This window comes from Sorex fumeus, unplaced genomic scaffold (assembly GCF_029834395.1).
Source record: "Sorex fumeus unplaced genomic scaffold, SorFum_2.1 ptg000005l, whole genome shotgun sequence".
NCBI classification, from domain to species: Eukaryota; Metazoa; Chordata; class Mammalia; order Eulipotyphla; family Soricidae; genus Sorex; species Sorex fumeus.
Window position 1 is genome coordinate 9,076,474 of NW_026606062.1, and position 23,988 is coordinate 9,100,461.

Sequence of the window (23,988 nt, forward strand, 5' to 3'; positions counted from 1 at the left end):
GGGTTTTGCCAACTTTTTCTTCAGTGTACCTTATGGTTTCCGGTCTGATGCTGAGGTCTTTAATCCATTTTGATCTTACTTTTGTACATGGTGTTAGGCAGAGTTCTGAGCCCATTTTTTTGCATGTAGTCGTCCACTTTTGCCAGCACAATTTGTTAAAGAGGCTTTCCTTACTCCACTTCACATTTCTTGCACCTTTATCAAACATTAGATGATCATATGATTGAGGGGAGATGTCAGTGTATTCAACCCTGTTCCATTGGTCTGCAGTTCTGCCTTTGTTCCAGTACCATGCTGTTTTAATTATTACTGCTTTGTAGTACAGTTTGAAGCTCGGGAGGTTGATTCCTCCCATTTTCTTTTTCCCAAGAATTGCTTTAGCTATTCGTGGGGGCTTATTGTTCCATATGAATTTCAGGAGTGTTTGCTCCATTTCTTTGAAGAATGTCATGGGTATCCTTATAGGAATTGCATTGAATTTGTACAATGCTTTGGGAAGTATTGCCATTTTGACAATGTCAACTCTCCCGACCGATGAGCAGGGGATATCTTTCCATTTTCTCATGTCCTCTTTTATTTCCTGAAGTAGCGTTTTTTAGTTTTCTTTGTACAGGTCCTTTACTTCCTTAGTTAAGCTGATTCCTAGGTACTTGATTTTCTGAGGCACAATTGTGAACGGGATTTTTTTTATGTCACTTTCTTCTCTCTCACTGTTTGTGTATAGGAAAGCCATGGACTTTTGGGTATTGATTTTATAGCTTGCAACTTTACTATACAAGTCTATTGTTTCTAGGAGTTTCTTGGTGGAGGTTATAGGGTTCTCTAAGTATAGTATCATATCATTTGCGGATAGTGAGAGCTTGATTTCTTCCTTTCGTACCCAAATTCCCTTAATATTTTTTCTTGCCTAATCGCTATTGCAAGTACTTCCAGTACTATATTGAACAGCAGTGGAGAGAGTGGGCATCCTTGTCTCGTCCCTGATCTTAGAGGGAAGGCTCTCAGTTTTTCCCCATTGAGGATGATGCTTGCTGTAGGCTTGTGGTAGATGGCTTTAACTATGTTGAGGAAAGTCCCCTCTATTCCCATTTTGGCTAGGGCAATCCCACCACCTTTGCACCTTCTCACCTCCATTATTTCCAATTTTCCCAACCACTCCTTAATACTGCCCCAATAGCAGGCTCTCAGTAATTTGTTTTATATTATATTCACTGTATCACTGTCACTCTCTTGTTCATCGATTTCCTTGAGCTGGCACCAGTACCTTCTCCTTCGTCCTTGCCCTGAGATTTTTGAAAGTGCCACATTTGAGGCTCTTTCAGGGTCAGGAGAATGAGACTCATCATTGTTACTGATTTTTAGCCACGAGTAGTTTCCCAGACTCTGCTGTGCTGACAGAATACTTTCAGAGCGTGCCAGATTCTCCAGAGTAAGAACTAGATAATAAGATGTCCAGGAGCTGGTTTTATAGTCTCAGGGTCTTGGCCATTGATGGGATTACACTTCTTGTTGAGACTCACCTGAGCAGTGTTGTGGACCCTAATTCAGAGTCTTGTAGTCCTAAGAAAGCAGCCATGCTTTCTTTTCCCAAGATCCAGGAAAAAGTCATGTAATATCATTATGATGATACATTTATCACAAATATCATAATTCGGATGTTATGTTTATTATATAAGGTCAATTTAGGTTTTTTTAAATTGATTCACTGTGAGAACAGTCATATAGCTTTCAGGTTCAAGTCTCTGTCATACAATGATCAAACACCCTTCCCTTCACCAGTGCACATTTTTCACTACCAAGAACCCCAGTATATCCCGCATCTCGCCCTTCCCCCAGCTTTGTGGCAGATGATTTCCACTTTACTCTCTTTCTCTATATTCTGATTCCAGTAAGGGTTTTACCTGTGAATTTAAACCTCCTGAAGCCTAGGCATCAGGGCAAACTAAAAACTCATGGAAGAGATTCCAGTAAGGGTTTTACCTGTGGATTTAAACCTCCTGAAACCTAGGCATCAGGGAAAACTAAAAACTTATGGATGAGACTCATCCGAGTCTGTGGATATTGGCTGTGAGCATGGCAGCAATTGAGTTCTGGAGGTTTTCAGCTGCTGGGGCTCTGCTAGGGTGGGTGAGTCCCACTACCCATCGCCTTTCAGGCTTTACCAGGATATAACGTTCAGCCTGGCACAGGGCCTGGAGGCATCTCTACAGCTAGTCAATCTCTCCCGAGATTAATTTGTGAGTCTCCCAATGTTTTCTGAGTGCCAGGGTGCTCTTCGCTTTAAATGGCATTTGATGCAGTTCATTTCTTTGAGCAGTGGGGTTGCTTTTTGTTGGTTTTTTTTGTCCTCATTTTTTTAAATGTAGGAGTACTGCATAGTTTTATTCAGCCACTGATTAGCTGTTGAATTGTGCATGAACTCCACCTTACTTTTTTTTCATTTTTTATAATTTTATTTATTGAATCACCATGAGAGCAGTTACAAAGCTTTCGGGTCTAAGTCTCAGTCATACAATGAAACACCCATACCTTTACCAGTGCCCATTCTCCACCCCCAACAACCCCAGTATACGCCCATCCCACACCCTCCCCCTACCTGTGGGGCATATGATTTCCACATTACTCTCTCTCTACTTTGATCACATTCAATTTTTTGACACCAGACTCACCATTATTATTTGAAATTTTACCCTAACACTCAGATCTGCTGAAAAGACAACAGTAGACAATTCGTTTTCTATTGCTGGTTATGAATAACGTATGATGTCGCGTGGCTGCAGTAGTGGCCGCGCGATTTTGAAATTCCGAAATTTTAACACTTAAATCTGGAGGGATTTTTGCCAAAACCTGCTGGGTTCTGAGATTTGCTCCTGAGTCTCTGGGATCATGACCATTAAGCAGCTTGAGAAGGAGCCAAAAAGGCCGTTCGTGGGTGAAGACTTGGGGTCTCGTTGGTATCGGGAGGACAGGACTGGCACCACCCACATCCCATGAGGCCCTGCGTGTCTTGTCACTGTGGGCCCAAACCTGACTGTCCAGTGGCCTCTGGAGGATGGCGGCCACCGAGCCGGTAGGGGGAAGCAGGCGGAGGGACAACACCCTTTCCCTCCTTTGATGGCCCGGTGACAGTAACCTACTGTGGGGTCCGGACGCATTTCTGACAAAAGCCGCTGGGTTTTAAGATTTGTTTCTGAATCTCTGGGATCATGGCCGTTAAGCAGCTTGATTAGGAGCCAGAGAGTCCGTTCGTGGGCGATGACTTGGGGTCTCATTGGGGTGGTGAGGACAGGCCCGGCTCCCGCCCCCCCCCCCCCATCCCATGAGGCCCAACAAGTTTCGTCACTGAGGGCCCAAACCTGACTGTCCAGTGGCCTCTGGAGGATGGCGGCCATTGAGCCGCCAAGGGGAAGCAGGCGAAGGGACAACACCCTTTCTCCCCTTGGTGGTCCGGTGACAGTAAGCTACTGTGGGGTCCGGACGCATTTCTGCCAAAAGCAACTGGGTTTCGAGATTTGTTTCTGAGTCTCTGGAATCATGGCCATTAAGCAGCTTGATCAGGAGCCAGAGAGGCCATTTGTGAGCGATGATTTGGGGTCTCGTTGGAGTGGGGAGGACAGGATTGGCTCCACCCCATCCCATGAGGCCCTGCGTGTCTCGTCACTGCGGCAAACCTGATCAGGAACCAGAGAGGCCATGCCTCCAATATAGCTGAGCCGGAGGTGGTTTGTGGGTGTGTCTCCCACATACCTAACTTTTGGCCATTTACTTTCTTGGTAAACTTTGTCCCAAGTTTTTGGGGTCTGGCCAAAGGCACAGCAGCAATTTTGGGGTATCTGGAAGTCTGAAGGCGCCATTAGGCTGCTGATGCACTCGCCTCACAGGTAAAGATTGACCTGCTGGTTGCACCATACCCCTTTGTCTTTATTTTTGGGTCATACCTCGTGGTGTTCAGGTGTTCAGGGGTTACTCTTGGCTCTACACTCAGGAGTTATTCCTGGCAGTGCTTGTGGGACCGCAGGGATTCTGGGAATTGAATTGAGTCAGCTGCATGCAAGGCAAGTGTCCTCCCTGTTATAATATCACTCCAGATTCTCTTTAGCATAGTTTTTTCCTTTTCTCTTGTATTATGTGAATGTCTATTTTTATTCCAATATAACACTGTATTGGTGATGCTTCTTACTGTAGTTCAAAATCAGGAAGATTAAGTCTCTATTTTCTTGTATCTCAGAATTCCTTTTATTTATTTGGGGATCTTCTGTGGTTATATTAAAATATTAGTATTGTTCATTCAATTTCCTTGAAAACATCATTGATAGTTAAAAAAAGAGATCCATTGAATCACTAGATGGTTTTAGCTAAAATAGCCGTCTTAATCATGTTCATTCTTCCACATCCTGAGCACCTGAGGCTTTCTCTTTATTTGTGCCTTCTCTGCCCTGCCCCCTCCAATAGCTGTCATAGTTTTCAGTGCACAAGTCTTTAATCTCCTTATTCTGGCTTATGTTGTTTTATTTGATCTCTTTCCAGTATTATTGTAAATGGAATTGTGTTTGTTATTCTTCTTTCCCTCCCACTCATTGTTCATGTGTGGAGATGCAACCAGTTTTAATATATTGATTTAGTAGCACTGCACTGTCCTCCCATTGTTCATCGAGTTGCTTGAGCGGGCACCAGTAACGTTTCACAACAAATTGTGAGAACTTGTTGTTACTGTTTTTGGCAAACCGAATACATCACGGGTAGCTTCCAGGCTTTGCTGTGTGGGAGAGACTCTCGGTAGCTTGCCGGGCTCTTCGAGAGGGGCGGAGGAATTGAACCCTCGGCCGATTTAATATCTTGTCATTTTACTGAAATCAGTAATTATTTTAATAACTTAAAAATATTTTTAATGGACTTTGGGCTTTCTTTTTACAGTCGTGTCATCTTCCAATACTGTTTTCATTTTTTTCTAGTTTGAATTCCTTTTATTCCGTTTTATTACATAATGATTCTGACTAGAGCTTCCAAAACTGTGTGTAAAAGTACTTGCAGGTGCTTCTGACAAGCACAGACGGGTGTCTGAGGCACGGAAGGAAATGAATTCAGGTAGATGAGTCAGCTCATCACCTGACTAGAACGGCCCATGGGTGTATTGCTGATCCTGGGTTAGCCTCTCGTGGACTCGAAGAGTTTTGAATGAACCAATCAGAGCAATAATGCTGACATTGTCATACCCAGGGAAGGGCAGGCAATTTTTCTTGCTCAGGATGTCAGTGCTAAAGGGTTACAAGGCTTTATTTGAAACCTCAATGCCTTCCAAATCTGAGCAATGTTTTGTTGTTTGAGGATAAAATAAAAAATTTGCTATGGTCATTAAAAATCTACCAGGTTAATTAAACTGGCTTTCCTTTTGATGTCTCTGAGTTCTGGGGGTCTCAAAGCATTGCTTAAAAATTCAGTTCAAAGAGGACATAGAGTCCTGAACATGATCTTTGACCAATCAAAGAGCAGAAGCCCATCTAATCTGGTTCATGCCAATAGCAATCGAAGCACATTAATCTTTCCATACGTTATTATCTCTTCACTGAGTGGGTGAGTGCACGCCCTCTCTTGGGCAGGACCTGTGCCCGGGTTTCTTCTACAACTGTGTCAAGCTCAGAATCGGCAGCTCCCTGCTCTGGCTGTGTTTCCTCATGGCTCTCACGGTGTTGGCTGGTCTCCTTCCCCTGAGTGTCTGTCTCCTGTTGACACCCGGCCCCACCGAGGCAGGCAGGTTGCTGGTGGTGCCCATGGATGGGAGCCACTGGTTCACCATGAGCTCAGTGGTGGAGCAGCTGGTCCAGAGAGGGCACGAGTTAGTGGTGGTCATGCCAGAGGTGAGTTGGCAGCTGAAGAAATCATTCAACTTTACAGTCAAGACCTACTCGCTCTCTTACTCTATAGAGGATGTAAATCGTGAATTCAAGAGGTTCGTTGATGTGCAATGAAAAATTCGAGAACAAAATTTACTTTAAATGATGATGACGACACCCACCCAATTTTTTGATTACTTTTTCTCTCATTGTAAGAGCTTGTTTGAAGACAGGAAACTAGTAAGATACTTGGAAGAGACTTCTTTCGATGCGGTATTTCTAGATCCTTTTGATATGTGTGGTCTGATTTTAGCCAAGTACCTGTCCCTCCCCTCAGTGGTCTTCACCAGAGGGGCATTTTGCTATTTTCAGGATGAAGGGACTCAGTGCCCGAGTCCCCTGTCCTATGTCCCTAGAGGACTCTTAGGTTTCTCAGATACCATGACATTCCGGGAGCGAGTGCAGAATCTCCTCTTCCATGTGCAGGAGCGTTTATTTTGCCGCTATTTTCTGAAAACGGCTGTAGATGCTGCCTCTGAGATTTTGCAGACCACCATCACCCCCTATGACCTCTACAGTCAAGCGTCCATCTGGTTGTTACGGACTGATTTTGTGCTGGACTATCCCAAACCTGTGATGCCCAACATGGTTTTCATTGGCGGCATCAACTGCCATGCAGGAAAGCCCCTGACACAGGTAAGCCCTGTGCCTGAGCAGAGAATGCTGAATCAGGCCCTGGGTTCTGTGTTTCTTACTGAACTAGGCTAGTAGTTACTTTTATTGCATTTGCCATTTGTCTCTGAGTGAAAGACTTCTCTTTGGTATTTTGATTGTGCACTAGAATGTTACATTAAGCTGCTCTCTTCATGTGGATGTACCATATAGATGGTTTGTATATCAGTTCTTCTTTTTATGTTCTACGTTTGGTACTGAAAGTCCCTGTGAGCAGTGACACTTCCTTCATTGATAATCCTATGGCACCCCCTAATGGGAATGAATTCCTAGAGATCTCTGCCTCTTACCTCAATCTGTGTTGCACAGCAAATTTCAGAGTATCCATCACTTTGGACGTACCCGCATTTATTCTGAGAACCAATATTGCTAGGTATTTATACTTTTCCCTATATTTTAAATGATGAAACAAAATTATTTTAGGTCCGTGTCACAGGAAAAATTTTTTTTTCTCTTCGGGTCACAGCCAGCGAGACACAGGGGTTACTCCTGGCTCTGCACTCAGCAATTACTCCTGGTGGTGCTCAGGGAACCATATGGAATGCTGGGATCAGCCGTGTGCAAAGCAAACGCCCTACCCGCTGTGCTATTGCTCCAGCTCCACAGAAAGGAAATTTATGTTAAACTCCCGACATCTTTTCTCATAGAATTGCATCAAGTATTAGCATTATTGCATTATAAAGAACTGCAAGAAAATTATGACATGAGTATAAAGACAGCACTCATCTTAGGAAGGAGAACGTGATGGTTAACATGGTGAACAAGACAAATAGGAATGCTATGGTGCAAGTTTCTCTTTGTGATAAACTTTTTCTGTATAAAAATACATAACATTGGGACTGGAGTGATAGCCTTGCGTGCTGCCGACCTGGGTTTGATTCCCAGCATCCCATTTGGTCTCCTGAGAACCACCAGGATTAATTCCTGTGAATCATCAGGTGTGACCCAAAATGCAAAGATAAAAATAAAAAAGAAACTCTGCTTTTTTTAAAAAAAAACATAATGTCTCACAAAAAAGAATTATCACTATCAACTCATCATTTTTGTGAGAAAATGTACTCTGAAATTCAAGACTTTCAGCAAACCCTCACATATTAGCACTGGCACAAGTAATGTCTCCGTTCAGCAACCATCCTAGCCAGGTAGTGTACTCTCTGAAATAAATATGATTATAGCTAAAAAGCATGAGCATATTTTACTATCATCTTTTAAACTACAATGAGTTAGAAGGGATAATAATCTAGTGCATGTACAGTGACACTTGTTTGACAGGTAGGAGTAGGGGAATGACCTGTTCTTGGTGACGCTGCTTCAGATCTCAGTGCGAAGGAAATGGAGCATTGATTTGGGGTCATAGAATTCGAGACAATGACTTCTAGCTTGTCACCGATGTGCGCTGGAATGAGTGATCTTTCTCATGGTACTGTCCTTTTCATTTTTTAAAACATTTATGTCATTAAAATCTTTTGGGAAGTGTCCCACCTGGTGATGCTCAGGGATTGCTCCTTGCTCTGAACTTAGAAATCACTTCTGGTGGTGGTCAGGGGATTGAACCCAGGTTAGCAGCGAGCACAGCAAGAACATACCAGATGTACTTTCGTTCCGGCCCCTGTAATTATTTTTTCATTTATGTTACCTCGTACCATCTTCCTTGACTGTTCTTTGTTTGCAATGACTCATTCCTTGGCTGCAGGGCTCACTTGTGGTTGGGGTGTGCACTGGGTGGCACTACTTGTGACACCCTGCCTCCCCTTGCAGTGTGGGACATAACATTCAAGGGTGTGGAAACTTGATCCAGATCAAACTTCTGGCCCCACGTGCTTGAGACTGACCCCGAATCACATTCCCAGGTCCTATTTTTTTTTTTTTTGCTTTTCAGGTCACACCTGGCGATGCTCAGGGGTTACTCCTGGCTTTGCACTCAGGAATCACTCCTGGCGGTGCTCAGGGGACCATATGGGATGCTGGGAATCGAACCAGGGTCAGCCGCGTGCAAGGCAAATGCCCTACCTGCTGTGCTATTGCTCCAGCCCCAATATTTTTTTTTTATAATCAAGGTGGTACTAAACATAGTGAGTTTATATTCATATATGTCCATATTCTTGGTCTTGTCTTAGAAGGCCAGAATCTAAGAAGCAGTTAGGCTGGTTAAAAACAAAACAAAACACAATACAACAACACTATCCCATTTTGATGAAGTGGACAGGTTGCTTTGACAACACTGAATGATTTAAGAAAACTAGTTGTCCTAGGTTTTTGCTCCCAACAAACTTGCTGGTCCAGCCACTTTGGATCGTGTTTGTCCTTTGTACCAGACAAGGTCTGGAAAATAGAGTGTTAAGACTCGGGACAGGTTCCCAGCATGTGAATCCAGAGGAAACAGTGCACGTCTTACTCCAGTAAATCACTTACTTCTTTTTAACCACAGCGGTTAAAACCTGCTTCAGTGGTTCAGTGCATTTGGTAAGAGCTGGCCCCTCACCTGACATGCTTTTGGGTATATACCTTTAAGGTGAGAACTACCACACCAGGCTGCTTTTCCTTTGTGCCCAGGGGTGGGTTCAGAGTGTGGCACTCCGGTTGTCCTGCTGTGACCCATTTATGTAACCAGACACACCTGTGACCTCTGGGAACCGGGTGAAAGTTTTTCACAGAATCACCCAGGTCAAGTTCACTTGTCTTTGTCATCTTGGCTTGGCTTGTGTTGTCTCTTGTTTCCTGGAGTGAAACATGGACACACACTCATCTCCCCTGCTCTTTTACCTCAAGTGTCATGTCTTGGGAGTGCCCTCAGTCCTGGGACGGACAGAGAGTGTCGGTCACCTCACCTGGTCCCAGAGATCTGCTGCTGGGATCAGGGGACAGGGCTACTAGAAAACCTTTGTTCTTCCTACCTCTGCCTTCTGCTTGGACGCCAGAAGGTGGCTCGTTTCTTGCAAGCAAACCAGAAATAAAGGCGTTTTGTTTTGGCAATCCTGCCACAACGAAGAGGCCCTAGACAGTGGTCATCACCCCGGACCTGGGGTTCCTGGGTGCTAAGGTTGATGGGATGTTCTGTTGTCATCTTGGTCTCCATCCTTCGTGGGCTCAGTCACATCTCCTGTGCCAAGGGGACTTGGAGGTGGCATCAGGCCAGAGCGAAACTGAGTGGAGTTTGCTCCCTGCCCAGCCCTTCTTCATCATAATTCTTTATTAGCGTGGAGATAAGAGCTTTTCTTCTTTAATAAGGGTCTGCTGTATTTACTGCTGATGCTAGGAGTGAGGAGGTCAGAACAAAGAGGGAATGGTTGTCCCTTAGCAAAACGTGTGCAAGTGTGCAGTGGAGCGAGATTTTCACTGTGATCCAAGGAAAAGGGTGTGCGCATGTGGGACTCGAGCATTCAGTTGGGTAAGAGCCGTTCCCCTGGCTGACCCATAGCGACAGACGAACAAAGGACCAAGGGATGGGATAAACTGGGCCCGGGTCCCAGCCTGATCGATAGTTTATTTCTCTCTCCTCCCCAGCAGAGTCTGATCTCTCCCCTTGTGGTGCAATCGTAGTTGTAGTTTTGCTCGTAGTCCCAGTCATCATAGTTCCATCGTTCTAGTCTCCTTGTTCACCTCAAAGTTCTCACTTTTGTTTTCTCCTTCCCAGTCTCATTGTATTCTGACAGTGTCCTCATCGTCCTGTGTTCTTGTCTTCCACGTTCCAAAATGCCCTTATTTCCCCTTACAGCATAGTTAGATAGAAATCATGTAGAGGGGGTACACACAGGTGCGGTTGAACATTGTCCGAACAACAACATTGTCATCATAACAACAGGGAAGTTCTACAGGATTAACTCAAGGACAAAATTTTATCTGAAGGTTCAGCACTGTAGATTACTAAGAGATCCGCTCAAGGGAGGGATTCCAACCAGGCTGTATTGCTTCCTCCTTTCCTCAGTTAGCAATAATCATAACCGTTTAAATAATCATAGTAAATTTACTTCTTATAATCTTTCTAATCATTTTGTACGGACACAGTAAGACATATATGAAGCTCAAAGGTTGGCTCTTCCTAGGGACATCTTTCTATATATCCCAGACCACAGTCCTCAGGCCAGGTCAGTCTTTCCTAACCCCAGCAGGGTCCTTATTCAGTCACTTCTTTTTGGGTCATGACAGAGTTTGTTCCATGACCGTGCTCTTAAGGTAAAGGTAAAGGCCCTCCCGTTGATTGTCGATTTGCTCGAGCGGGCCCAGTAACGTCTCCATTGGAGACTTTGTTGTTACTGTGTCTGGCATATCGAATACTCTCGGTAGCTTGCCGGGCTCTCCGAGAGGGGCAGAGGAATCGAACTCAGGTCGGCCATGTTGGCCGCTTGTAAGGCGAACGCCCTACCCGCTGTGCTATCGCTCCAGACCGTGCTCTTAACTTATTATATTTATGGTACTTAGTTTGTCTCCTTTTGATGCCAGGGTAGCTTACAGCTTGTCCTGGGTCCATCCAGTACTTGCATTGGTACCCTGCTTTTGGTGCGCTAAGAACTAAGGGCAACTGAGACTTAAGCTAAGTAAATATGGATGCCCAGGAGTAAATATTATTTTGGAGTCAATTACAAAAGCATAGCATGAACAATCTTCCTGTTTCTGTACAAAAAGGAAATTGCTAAATAACCACACAAAGAACATAAAGGAAAGAGAAAAGCAATATAGGATTATTAGTGCCTGATGGAACTGGGTGCGCCTCCGGGGCAATATTGTGGGAGTAATTCAATAAATCTAAGTTCACTGCGGAGGAGCAAGTGTCCTTGTCATCCAACAATACGTGGATGTCATCCAACATCCCAATGTCATCCAACAATACGTGGTGGCTGGTAACCAGACCTGCAGGAACCCACGTTTTCTTGCACCCAAATCTGCTACATAATCCACATACTCAGCTCCCGGGATTCCTCAGGGAAAAGGACTGAGCGATCACTGCTTTCCTTGAAATCCTGGAGCCCTAGGATGGTTTGCTGCATTTCTTGGCCAACACTTCAGTTTTATGTTGAAAAGTTCCTGCGGAGTCATGGAGAGCACCGGAGCCTGGGCACAGAACAACAAGGGGGAAACAGAACAACAGGGTTCTTGCGGAGGGACCTGCTCTCCCATCCACCCGCTCTGACCCTTTGGCCGTCTCCCTTCCATGGAACTCTCTGTCTTTCATCTTCGGCATCCCGGTGCTCTTGCTTGCAGGCATGATACGGAACTGGATGGAGCCAGGGCAAGCTTCTGAGCTACCCTGGCATCAAAATAGGCCAGGCCAAGTGTCAAAATACTTAACTGTAAGTTAAGAGCATGGTCATGGACAAATTCTGTCATGATCCAAAGACTAACAATGAGATTAGGTCCCTGCCAGGGTTAGGAAAGAGTCATCTGGCCTGAGTACTGTAGTCTGAGATCTATTGCGAGATATCCCCATGAGAGCCGTCCTCCAAGCTTAATGTATCTCTTACTGCGTCCATACAGAATAACTAATGTTATTAGGAAGTAGAATTAAGATGAATGTTTCAATGATTGATGGACTAAGGAAAGGAGAAATGCACCCCTAGATGGTATTTCACCCCTAGGGACTTCAACTTGCTGGATGAGAATCTGTCCTAGGAGAATCTTCCGCGGAGAGGAGGCATTTACATCTGCTGATTGTAAAGCCACAGCTATGTGTGGTTGCTACCCTGAGTGCTTGGAGTTTGGGTGCGAGACCAAGGCAGCACAAGATGGAGTGTGGAGAGACTAGCATCGGGGACAGGAGGAGATGGGAATGAGGGGCAGTGAGAGACTGGAATGGGACGCTCAGTGAGACTGGAACAGGTGCTTGGGGAGAATGGAATAAACGGCAACTGATCACCAACCAGCCTGGCAGCCTCGTTTCCTCTTTCATCTGCCCCTTTGCCACTAGCCCTCGGGGTTGGGGAAGCAGCCGAGACCACTGAACAGAGGCAGGGAGAGAGTGCCGCGGTTTCATATTTATTTTGTGATTACACAATTTGTGCTTATAAAAGGAATCCAGTGAATCAGTAGATGGCTTTAACCAAAATAGCTATTTCAATCATGTTCATTCTTTCAAGTCATGAATACCTGACACTTTCTGTTTATTTGTCTTCTCTGCCCTGCCCCCAAATGCTGTCTTAGGTTCAGTGCACAAGTCTTTCAGGTCCTTTTTCTGGTTTATGCTTAGGTTTTCTTTGATTTCTTTCTGGAATGATTGTAAGTGGTATTGTGATTGCTGTGTTTGATATTTTTCATTCTTCTATCAAATTGTTTATATGTGGAGATGCAAATAATTTTTTTAGAAACTCTTTGTTTCTTGCACTTAGGGTCACACCTAGCGATGCCCAGGGGTTACTCCTGGTTCTGCACTTTGGAATTATCCATGGCAGTGCTGGGTGGACCATATGAGATTCCGTGGATCAAACTCAGGTTGGCTGCATGCAACGCAAATGCCCTACCTGCTGTACTATCACTCTGGCCCTGCAACCAATTTGTTGTTGTTTTTGGGTCACACTCAGCAATGCTCCAGCAATGCTCAGGGATTTCTCCTGACACTGCACTCAGGAATTACTCCTGCCAGAGCTGGGGGGATGATATGGGATGCCGTGGATCCAACCAGAATGGCTGCATGCTAGGCAAATACACTACCTGCTGTACTATCGCTCTGGCAATGCTACCTATTTTATATATTAATTTAATATCATATCATTTTATTGAAATCAGTAATTATTCTAGTAGGTTTATAATGGACATAGGGTTTTCTATTTACATAATCATGTCATCTTCCAAACCTATAGTTTTCTTTTTTCAGTTTGAATTCTTTTCTTGACATCACAGATTAATTTTTTATATTTACTAACATATTTTAGACTTTTCATAGTCTCCCTTTAACATTATTTTGAAAATTTCATTTAATTTTAAATTTTTAATTGAATCGCTGTGAGATACAGTTACAAAACTTTCAAGATATTGAGTTTCCGTCATACAGTGATCGAACACACATGCCTCCACCAGTGTGCTTTTTCCCCCCACCAATGTCCCCAGTATTGCCCCCACCCACCTCCACCCCACCCCCTGCCTCTGTGACAGGCATTTGCCTTCTTACTTTCATTCTTACTCTCTCTCTACTTTTGGCATTGCGGTTTGCAATACAGATACTGAGAGGCCATTATATATGGTCCTTGGTCTACTTTCAGCACACACCTCCCATCCTGAATGATCCTTCCAACCAACATTGACTTAGTGGTCCCTTCTCTATCCCCACTGCCTTCTCCCTGGGAGGCAGGGTTTGTTGGGATTTCTTTCTTTCTTTCTTTCTTTCTTTCTTTCTTTCTTTCTTAAATTTTTTTAAATTTATTTATTGAATCACTGTGGGAAAGGTTACAAAGCTTTCAGGTTTAGGTCTCAGCATGCAAATATCAAACACATTTCCCTTTACCAATACTTATTTTTTACCATGTAGAACCCCAATAAAACCCCACCCCCTCCCCTCCCAGTCCCTGTGAGGCAGATGAATTCTAGTTAACACTCTATCTGCTTTGATTAGATTCACTGTTTCAATAAAAGATTCACCACTATTATTTAGAGTTTAACCCCCCAAAATCAGACATGCTGAAAAAGCATTGTGAAGTGATTTGCTTTCTACAGCTGGGTTCAAGAATTAAATGTTGGTTTTGGATTTCTGCTATTTTACCTATTGACCCTGGAAGTATTTCTACTGAAAGTCAGATAGTTAAGAAATTGGTTTCTGTGTTCTGGAGTCGTGGCCGTGCTGGAGAGCCGCTCGTGGGGGGCAACTGGTGGCCTCGGTAGGGCGTGAAGGGCGGACCGAAACGCCCCCCTTCAGTTGGGATTTCTTTTACCCTGTTTACTCAACAGTGGTTCTGACTAGAGCTTCCAAAACTGTGTAAAAGTACTGGCAGGTGCTTCTGACAAACACGCGGACGGTGAACAACTTGTGTACCATACAGGCATGGAAGGAAACAATTCAGGTCGATAAGTCAACTCATCGCCTTGCCAGGACAGCCCATAGAGAGGCATTGCTGATCCTTTTTTAGCCTACATAGACTCAGAGTTTGGAATGAGCCAATACGAGCGGTAAGCCCAGTGAAAGGCAAATTTTCTTGCTCTGCTCGCCAGTGCTAAAGGGCTCCAAGGCTCTAGTTGAAACATGAATGAAACATGAATGCCTTCTACATCTGGGCAATCTGTAATCATCTGAGGATAAATCCAAATTTTGCTTTGGGTGATTAAAAAACTACTGCGTTAATTAAACTGACTTTCCTTTGGTGTCTCTGAGTTCTTAGGGTCTCAAACATTGCTTAATAATTCAGCTCAAGAAGGACATAGAGTTCAGAACATGATCTTTGACCAATCAAACAGCAGAAGCTCTTTTATCAGGGTTATGCAAACAGAAATCAGAGCGTGTTAATCTTTCCATAATTTATAATCTCTTCATTGAGTAGATGAGTGCACGCCTTCTCCTGGGCAGGACTGTGCTCGGGTTCCTTCTACAAACTGTGACAAGCACAGAATCGGCAGCTCCCTGCTCTGGCTGTGTTTCCCGATGGCTCCCACTGTGTTGGTCGGTCTCCTTCCCCTGAGTGTCTGTCTCCTGCTGACACCCGGCCCCACCGAGGCAGGTAGGCTGCTGGTGGTGCCCATGGATGGGAGCCCCTGGTTCACCATGAGGCCATTGGTAGAAGAGCTGATCCAGAGAGGGCACGAGGTAGTTGTGGTCATGCCAGAGTTGTCTTGGCGTCTGAAGAAATCTTTGAATTTTACAGCCAAAACCTACTCCCTCTCTTACTCTCTGGAGGATTTGAATCGTGAAATGAAAATTTTTGTTGACTATCAATGGAAAATTCGGGACAAGAATTTTCTTTCTTTATCTAGGGGCTCATCCAGCAAAGTTTTCGATTATTTTTTCTCACACTGCAAGAGTGTGTTCGACGACAGGAAGCTAGTGAGGTACTTGGAAGAGACTTCTTTCGACGCGGTGTTTCTAGATCCTTTTGATATGTGTGGTCTGATTATAGCCAAGTACCTGTCCCTTCCCTCTGTGGTCTTTACCAGGGGAGGATTTTGCCATTATCAGGATGAAGGGACGCAGTGCCCGAGTCCCCTGTCTTATGTCCCTAGAGTAATCTTAAGTTTCTCGGATACCATGACTTTCTGGGAGCGAATGCGGAATCTCCTCTTCTACATGGAAGAACGTTTATTTTGCCACCATTTACTGAAAGTGGCTGTAGATGCTGCCTCTGAGATTTTGCAGACCACCATCACCCCCACTGACCTCTACAGCAACGTGTCCATCTGGTTGTTTCGGACTGATTTTGTGTTGGACTATCCCAAACCCGTGATGCCCAACATGGTCTTTGTCGGAGGCATCAACTGCCATGCGGGAAAGCCCCTGACAGAGGTAAGCCCCGTGCCCAAGTAGAGGAGAAAAATCTGGCCATCAATGCTGTACTTCTCTCTCTAAGTGATGGGATTTTCTGTGTTCATTTCATTGTACATGTGAAAAATGTGAAATTGCTATTCTGATGTACTGTAGAGTTGGTTTGTATGTCAATCCCAATGTCTCTTTTTCGAGTCCTATGATTTGTAAATTACTGGAAACCATTGTGAACAGTGAAATTCCCTTAAGTGGAATTTTCTGGCTGTCATTACGGAACCGTATTTTGAGGTCTTTGTGATTTGTGTTGCATAGAAAAAATTGCACAATGTTCTTTGTTTTTGATGATTAGAATTAATTGCACTAACCAGTCCTACTAGGTATTTATACTCTTATGCTTTTTTTGTGTTTCTTCAAAGTGCAGCAACTTCCTCCAGGGCCATATAGCAGGAAGAGTGGGTGTATGCTAAACATGAGACATCTTTCTGAATTGATCATGTCAAGATTTATCTGTTTGGAAATTAATCAGATTCAGAAAATGGATCTATCTAGCTGATGTTCAAACCCTCATTCATTATACTGGCACCCAAAATATCCGAAATCACTGTGTCACCAAACCCCATTGAAAGGTAGAGAGAAGCTTCTCAAATTCATAGTTATGCTAAAGGGCAAGAATATATTTTACAGCAATCCCTGTAAAATTAAAGAAAGATACAAAGAATGGTAATAAAGTTCCTATACAAATAACATTTCTGTATCAGAGGAGTATGTTGCTTGGAAATTCCTGGTGGATTCATTTCTGGCCCAAAGTTAAACCTAAAGATAACTATTAGTTTTGGGTCTCAGGAATCAAGATGTTCTACAAGTGCCAGCTCGTCATGTGGTACATTTGGACGAAAGATGACTCTCATGACACTCCTATCATTCCTTTCTCAAAAATTTTTTTCTGGTTTGTCATTTTTTAATTTTTTTAAAAAGTTGTTTATGATGATTTGTTACAGACATTCAATATTGCAACGCCAATCCCACCACCTTTGCACCTTCTCATCTCCATGATATCCAATTTTCCAAACCAACCCTTAATACTGCCCCAATAGCAGGCTCTCAGTAATTTGTTTTATATTATATTCACTGTATCACTGTCCTCCTGTTGTTCATCGATTTACCCGAGCAGGCACCAGTAATGTCTCCTTCGTCCTTGCCCTGAGATTTTAGAAAGTGCCACATTTGAGACTCTTTCAGGGTCAGGAGAATGAGACCCATCATTACTACTGGTTTTTGGCATATTGAATACGGCACAAGGAGTTTGCCCGACTTTGCTGTGCAGGCAGGTTTCTTTCGGGGCCTGCCAGGCTCTGCAGAGAAAGAACTCGATAATAAGATGTCTGGGAGCTGGGTTTTATAGTCTCTGGGTCTTGGTCGTTGATGGGATTACACGGCGCAGGGGGCAGTTGGTGAATGTCATGCCTACATACTGGAAGATGGGGATCTGGGTGGAGGAGGCCCAGTCCTGGTCCAAGCAGGCTTGGAGATCTAAAACCCGGGTCCCGCACACCTGGGTTCCTCTGCCAGTTCCTTCATGAGTGAGGCTCGTCTGAACATGTGGAAAGTGGTCTTGAGCATGGCTGTGGCTGGAACCAGAGGTCTTCAGCTACCGGGGCTGACAGCCAAGTACCTGTCCCTCCCCTCTGTGGTCTTCACCAGAGGGGCATTTTGCTATTTTCAGGATGAAGGGACTCAGTGCCCGAGTCCCCTGTCTTATGTCCCTAGAGGACTCTTAGGTTTCTCAGATACCATGACATTCCGGGAGCGAGTGCAGAATCTCCTCTTCCATGTGCAGGAGCGTTTATTTTGCCGCTATTTTCTGAAAACGGCTGTAGATGCTGCCTCTGAGATTTTGCAGACCACCATAACCCACTATGACCTCTACAGTCGAGCATCCATCTGGTTGTTACGGGCTGATTTTGTGCTGGACTATCCCAAACCTGTGATGCCCAACGTGGTTTTCATTGGAGCCATCAACTGCCTTGCGGGAAAACCCCTGACACGGGTAAGCCCTGCGCCTGAGCAGAGAATGCTGAATCAGCCCTGGGTTCTGTGTTTCTCACTGAACTAGGCTCAGCAGTTATTTTTATTGCATTTGCCATTTGTCTCTGAGTGAAAGGCTTCTCTGTGATATTTTGATTGTGCACTAGAATGTTACATTAAGCTGCTCTCTTCATGTGGATGTACCATATAGATGGTTTGTATAAAGGTAAAGGTAAAGGCCCTCCCGTTGATCGTCGATTTGCTCGAGCGGGCCCAGTAACGTCTCCATTGGAGACTTTGTTGTTACTGTGTCTGGCATATCGAATACTCTCGGTAGCTTGCCGGGCTCTCCGAGAGGGGCGGAGGAATCGAACTCGGGTCGGCCATGTTGGCTGCGTGCAAGGCAGACGCCCTACCGCTGTGCTACTACAGCTTGGCTCTGTGGCGCAATGGATAGCGCATTGGTTTGTATATCAGTTCTTTTTATGTTCTACGTTTGGTGCTGAAAGTCCCTGTGAGCAGTGACACTTCCTTCATTGCTAATCCTATGGCACACCCTAATGGGAATGAATTCCTAGAGATCTCTGCCTCTTACCTCAATCTGTGTTGCACAGCAAATTTCAGAGTATCCTTCACTTTGGACGTACCCACATTTATTCTGAGAACCAATATTGCTAGGTATTTATACTTTTTCCTATATTTTAAATGATGAAGCAAAATTATTTTAGGTCCGTGTCACAGGAAGAATTTTTCTTTTCTCTTTGGGTCACACCCGACCAGTGCACAGGGGTTAGTCCTAGCTCTGCACTCAGCAATTACTCCTGGCGGTGCTCAGGGAAGCATATGGAATGCTGGGACTCGAACCTTTATCAGCAGCGTGCAAGGCAATCGCTCTACCCGCTGTGCTATCGCTCCAGCTCTTCAGGAAGGAAATTTATGTTAAACTCCCGACATCTTTTCTCATAGAATTGCATCAAGTATTAGCATTATTGCATTATAAAGAACTGCAAGAAAATTATGACATGAGTATAAAGACAGCACTCATCTTAGGAAGGAGAACGTGATGGTTAACATGGTGAACAAGACAAATAGGAATGCTATGGTGCAAGTTTCTCTTTGTGATAAACTTTTTCTGTATAAAAATACATAACATTGGGACTGGAGTGATAGCCTTGCGTGCTGCCGACCTGGGTTTGATTCCCAGCATCCCATTTGGTCCCCTGAGCACCGCCAGGAGTAATTCCTGTGCATCATCAGGTGTGACCAGAATGCAAAAATAAAAATAAAAAAGAAACTCTTCTTTTTTAAAAAAAAATAATACTCAAAAAAGAATCCTCATTATCAATTCATCAGTTTTGTGAGAAAATATACTCTGAAATTCAAGACTTTCAGCAAACCCTCACATATTAGCACTGGCACAAGTAATGTCTCCGTTCAGCAACCATCCTAGCCATTTAGTGTACTCTCTGAAATAAATATGATTATAGCTAAAAAGCATGAGCATATTTTACTATAATCTTTTAAACTACAATGAGTTAGAAGGGATAATAATCTAGTGCATGTACAGTGACACTTGTTTGACAGGTAGGAGTAGGGGAATGACCTGTTCTTGGTGACGCTGCTTCAGATCTCAGTGCGACGGATACGGAGCCATTGATTTGGGGTCATAGAAATCGAGACAATGACTTCTAGCTTGTCACCGATGTGCGCTGGAATGAGTGATCTTTCTCATGGTACTGTCCTTTTCATTTTTTAAAACATTTATGTCATTAAAATCTTTTGGGAAGTGTCCCACCTGGTGATGCTCAGGGATTGCTCCTTGCTCTGAACTTAGAAATCACTTCTGGTGGTGGTCAGGGGATTGAACCCAGGTCAGCAGCGAGCACAGCAAGAACATACCAGATGTACTTTCGTTCCGGCCCCTGTAATTATTTTTTCATTTATGTTACCTCGTACCATCTTCCTTGACTGTTCTTTGTTTGCAATGACTCAGTCCTTGGCTGCAGGGCTCACTTGTGGTTGGGGTGTGCACTGGGTGGCACTACTTGTGACACCCTGCCTCCCCTTGCAGTGTGGGACATAACATTCAAGGGTGTGGAAACTTGATCCAGATCAAACTTCTGGCCCCACGTGCTTGAGACTGACCCCGAATCACATTCCCAGGTCCTATTTTTTTTTTTTTGCTTTTCAGGTCACACCTGGCGATGCTCAGGGGTTACTCCTGGCTTTGCACTCAGGAATCACTCCCGGCAGTGCTCGGGGGACCATATGGGATGCTGGGAATCGAACCAGGGTCAGCCGCGTGCAAGGCAAATGCCCTACCTGCTGTGCTATTGCTCCAGCCCCAATAATTTTTTTATAATCAAGGTTGTACTAAACATAGTGAGTTTATATCCATATATGTCCATATTCTTGGTCTTGTCTTAGGAGGCCAGAATCTGAGAAGCAGTTAGGCTGGTTAAAAACAAAACAAAACACAATACAACAACACTATCCCATTTTGATGAAGTGGACAGGTTGCTTTGACAACACTGAATGATTTAAGAAAACTAGTTGTCCTAGGTTTTTGCTCCCAACAAACTTGCTGGTCCAGCCACTTTGGATCGTGTTTGTCCTTTGTACCAGACAAGGTCTGGAAAATAGAGTGTTAAAACTCGGGACAGGTTCCCAGCATGTGAATCCAGAGGAAACAGTGCACGTCTTACTCCAGTAAATCACTTACTTCTTTTTAACCACAGCGGTTAAAACCTGCTTCAGTGGTTCAGTGCATTTGGTAAGAGCTGGCCCCTCACCTGACATGCTTTTGGGTATATACCTTTAAGGTGAGAACTACAACACCAGGCTGCTTTTCCTTTGTGCCCAGGGGTGGGTTCAGAGTGTGGCACTCCGGGTGTCCTGCTGTGACCCATTTATGTAACCAGACACACCTGTGACCTCTGGGAACCGGGTGAAAGTTTTTCACAGAATCACCCAGGTCAAGTTCACTTGTCTTTGTCATCTTGGCTTGGCTTGTGTTGTCTCTTGTTTCCTGGAGTGAAACACGGACACACACTCATCTCCCCTGCTCTTTTACCTCAAGTGTCATGTCTTGGGAGTGCCCTCAGTCCTGGGACGGACAGAGAGTGCCGGTCACCTCACCTGGTCCCAGAGATCTGCTGCTGGGATCAGGGGACAGGGCTACTAGAAAACCTTTGTTCTTCCTACCTCTGCCTTCTGCTTGGACGCCAGAAGGTGGCTCGTTTCTTGCAAGCAAACCAGAAATAAAGGCGTTTTGTTTTGGCAATCCTGCCACAACGAAGAGGGCCTAGACAGTGGTCATCACCCCGGACCTGGGGTTCCTGGGTGCTAAGGTTGATGGGATGTTCTGTTGTCATCTTGGTCTCCTCCGTCCTTCGTGGGCTCAGTCACATCTCCTGTGCCAAGGGGACTTGGAGGTGGCATCAGGCCAGAGCGAAACTGAGTGGAGTTTGCTCCCTGCCCAGCCCTTCTTCATCATAATTCTTTATTAGCGTGGAGATAAGAGCTTTTCTTCTTTAATAAGGGTCTGCTGTATTTACTGCTGATGCTAGGAGTGAGGAGGTCAGAACAAAGAGGGAATGGTTGTCCCTTAGCAAAACGTGTGCAAGTGTGCAGTGGAGCGAGATTTTCACTGTGATCCAAGGAAAAGGGTGGGAGCATGTGGGACTCGAGCATTCAGTTGGGTAAGAGCCGTTCCCCTGGCTGGTCCATAGCTACAGACAAACAAAGGACCAAGGGATGGGATAAACTGGGCCCGGGTCCCAGCCTGATCGATAGTTTATTTCTCTCTCCTCCCCAGCAGAGTCTGATCTCTCCCCTTGTGGTGCAATCGTAGTTGTAGTTTTGCTCATAGTCCCAGTCATCATAGTTCCATCGTTCTAGTCTCCTTGTTCACCTCAAAGTTCTCACTTTTGTTTTCTCCTTCCCAGTCTCATTGCATTCTGACAGTGTCCTCATCGTCCTGTGTTCTTGTCTTCCACGTTCCAAAATGCCCTTATTTCCCCTTACAGCATAGTTAGATAGAAATCATGTAGAGGGGGTACACACAGGTGCGGTTGAACATTGTCCGAACAACAACATTGTCATCATAACAACAGGGAAGTTCTACAGGATTAACTCAAGGACAAAATTTTATCTGAAGGTTCAGCACTGTAGATTACTAAGAGACCCGCTCAAGGGAGGGATTCCAACCAGGGTGTATTGCTTCCTCCTTTCCTCAGTTAGCAATAATCATAACCATTTAAATAATCATAGTAAATTTACTTCTTATAATCTTTCTAATCATTTTGTATGGACACAGTAAGACATATATGAAGCTCAAAGGTTGGCTCTTCCTAGGGACATCTTTCTATATATCCCAGACCACAGTCCTCAGGCCAGGTCAGTCTTTCCTAACCCCAGCAGGGTCCTTATTCAGTCACTTCTTTTTTGGGTCATGACAGAGTTTGTTCCATGACCGTGCTCTTAACTTATTATATTTATGGTACTTAGCTTGTCTCCTTTTGATGCCAGGGTAGCTTACAGCTTGTCCTGTGTCCATCCAGTACTTGCATTGGTACCCTGCTTTTGGTGCGCTAAGAACTAAGGGCAACTGAGACTTAAGCTAAGTAAATATGGATGCCCAGGAGTAAATATTATTTTGGAGTCAATTACAAAAGCATAGCATGAACAATCTTCCTGTTTCTGTACAAAAAGGAAATTGCTAAATAACCACACAAAGAACATAAAGGAAAGAGAAAAGCAATATAGGATTATTAGTGCCTGATGGAACTGGGTGCGCCTCCGGGGCAATATTGTGGGAGTAATTCAATAAATCTAAGTTCACTGCGGAGGAGCAAGTGTCCTTGTCATCCAACAATACGTGGATGTCATCCAACATCCCAATGTCATCCAACAATACGTGGTGGCTGGTAACCAGACCTGCAGGAACCCACGTTTTCTTGCACCCAAATCTGCTACATAATCCACATACTCAGCTCCCGGGATTCCTCAGGGAAAAGGACTGAGCGATCACTGCTTTCCTTGAAATCCTGGAGCCCTAGGATGGTTTGCTGCATTTCTTGGCCAACACTTCAGTTTTATGTTGAAAAGTTCCTGCGGAGTCATGGAGAGCACCGGAGCCTGGGCACAGAACAACAAGGGGGAAACAGAACAACAGGGTTCTTGCGGAGGGACCTGCTCTCCCATCCACCCGCTCTGACCCTTTGGCCGTCTCCCTTCCATGGAACTCTCTGTCTTTCATCTTCGGCATCCCGGTGCTCTTGCTTGCAGGCATGATACAGAACTGGATGGAGCCAGGGCAAGCTTCTGAGCTACCCTGGCATCAAAATAGGCCAGGCCAAGTGTCAAAATACTTAACTGTAAGTTAAGAGCATGGTCATGGACAAATTCTGTCATGATCCAAAGAGTAACAATGAGATTAGGACCCTGCCAGGGTTAGGAAAGAGTCATCTGGCCTGAGCACTGTAGTCTGAGATCTTTTGCGAGATATCCCCAGGAAAGCCATCCTCCAAGCTTAATGTATCTCTTACTGCGTCCATACAGAATAACTAATGTTATTAGGAAGTAGAATTAAGATGAATGTTTCAATGATTGATGGACTAAGGAAAGGAGAAATGCACCCCTAGATGGTATTTCACCCCTAGGGACTTCAACTTGCTGGATGAGAATCTGTCCTAGGAGAATCTTCCGCGGAGAGGAGGCATTTACATCTGCTGATTGTAAAGCCACAGCTATGTGTGGTTGCTACCCTGAGTGCTTGGAGTTTGGGTGCGAGACCAAGGCAGCACAAGATGGAGTGTGGAGAGACTAGCATCGGGGACAGGAGGAGATGGGAATGAGGCGCAGTGAGAGACTGGAATGGGACGCTCAGTGAGACTGGAACAGGTGCTTGGGGAGAATGGAATAAACGGCAACTGATCACCAACCAGCCTGGCAGCCTCGTTTCCTCTTTCATCTGCCCCTTTGCCACAGGCCATCGGGGTTGGG

At 44.7% G+C, this 23,988-nt stretch overlaps 2 protein-coding genes across 4 annotated transcripts in view; both read left to right on the forward strand.

The window, feature by feature from the left end:
* LOC130030805 (UDP-glucuronosyltransferase 1A8-like) overlaps nucleotides 1-23,988 on the forward strand; it is a 130,068-nt gene that overhangs the window by 36,215 nt on the left and 69,865 nt on the right. Inside the window, exon 1 of one of the 3 annotated variants that reach the window (XM_056122152.1) lies at nucleotides 15,026-15,978. The exons of the other annotated variants lie outside the window; for them this stretch is intronic. Within the exon in view, the coding sequence (XP_055978127.1) occupies nucleotides 15,124-15,978 (855 nt within the window). The 5' untranslated portion in view covers nucleotides 15,026-15,123. Of the gene's footprint in view, nucleotides 1-15,025; nucleotides 15,979-23,988 lie in introns of those variants that run through there. 3 annotated transcript variants of the gene reach the window in all.
* Nucleotides 5,673-6,599, forward strand: LOC130030114 (UDP-glucuronosyltransferase 1A8-like). The gene is given in 1 exon segment (XM_056121308.1): nucleotides 5,673-6,599. A coding segment is annotated over 1 exon segment (927 nt).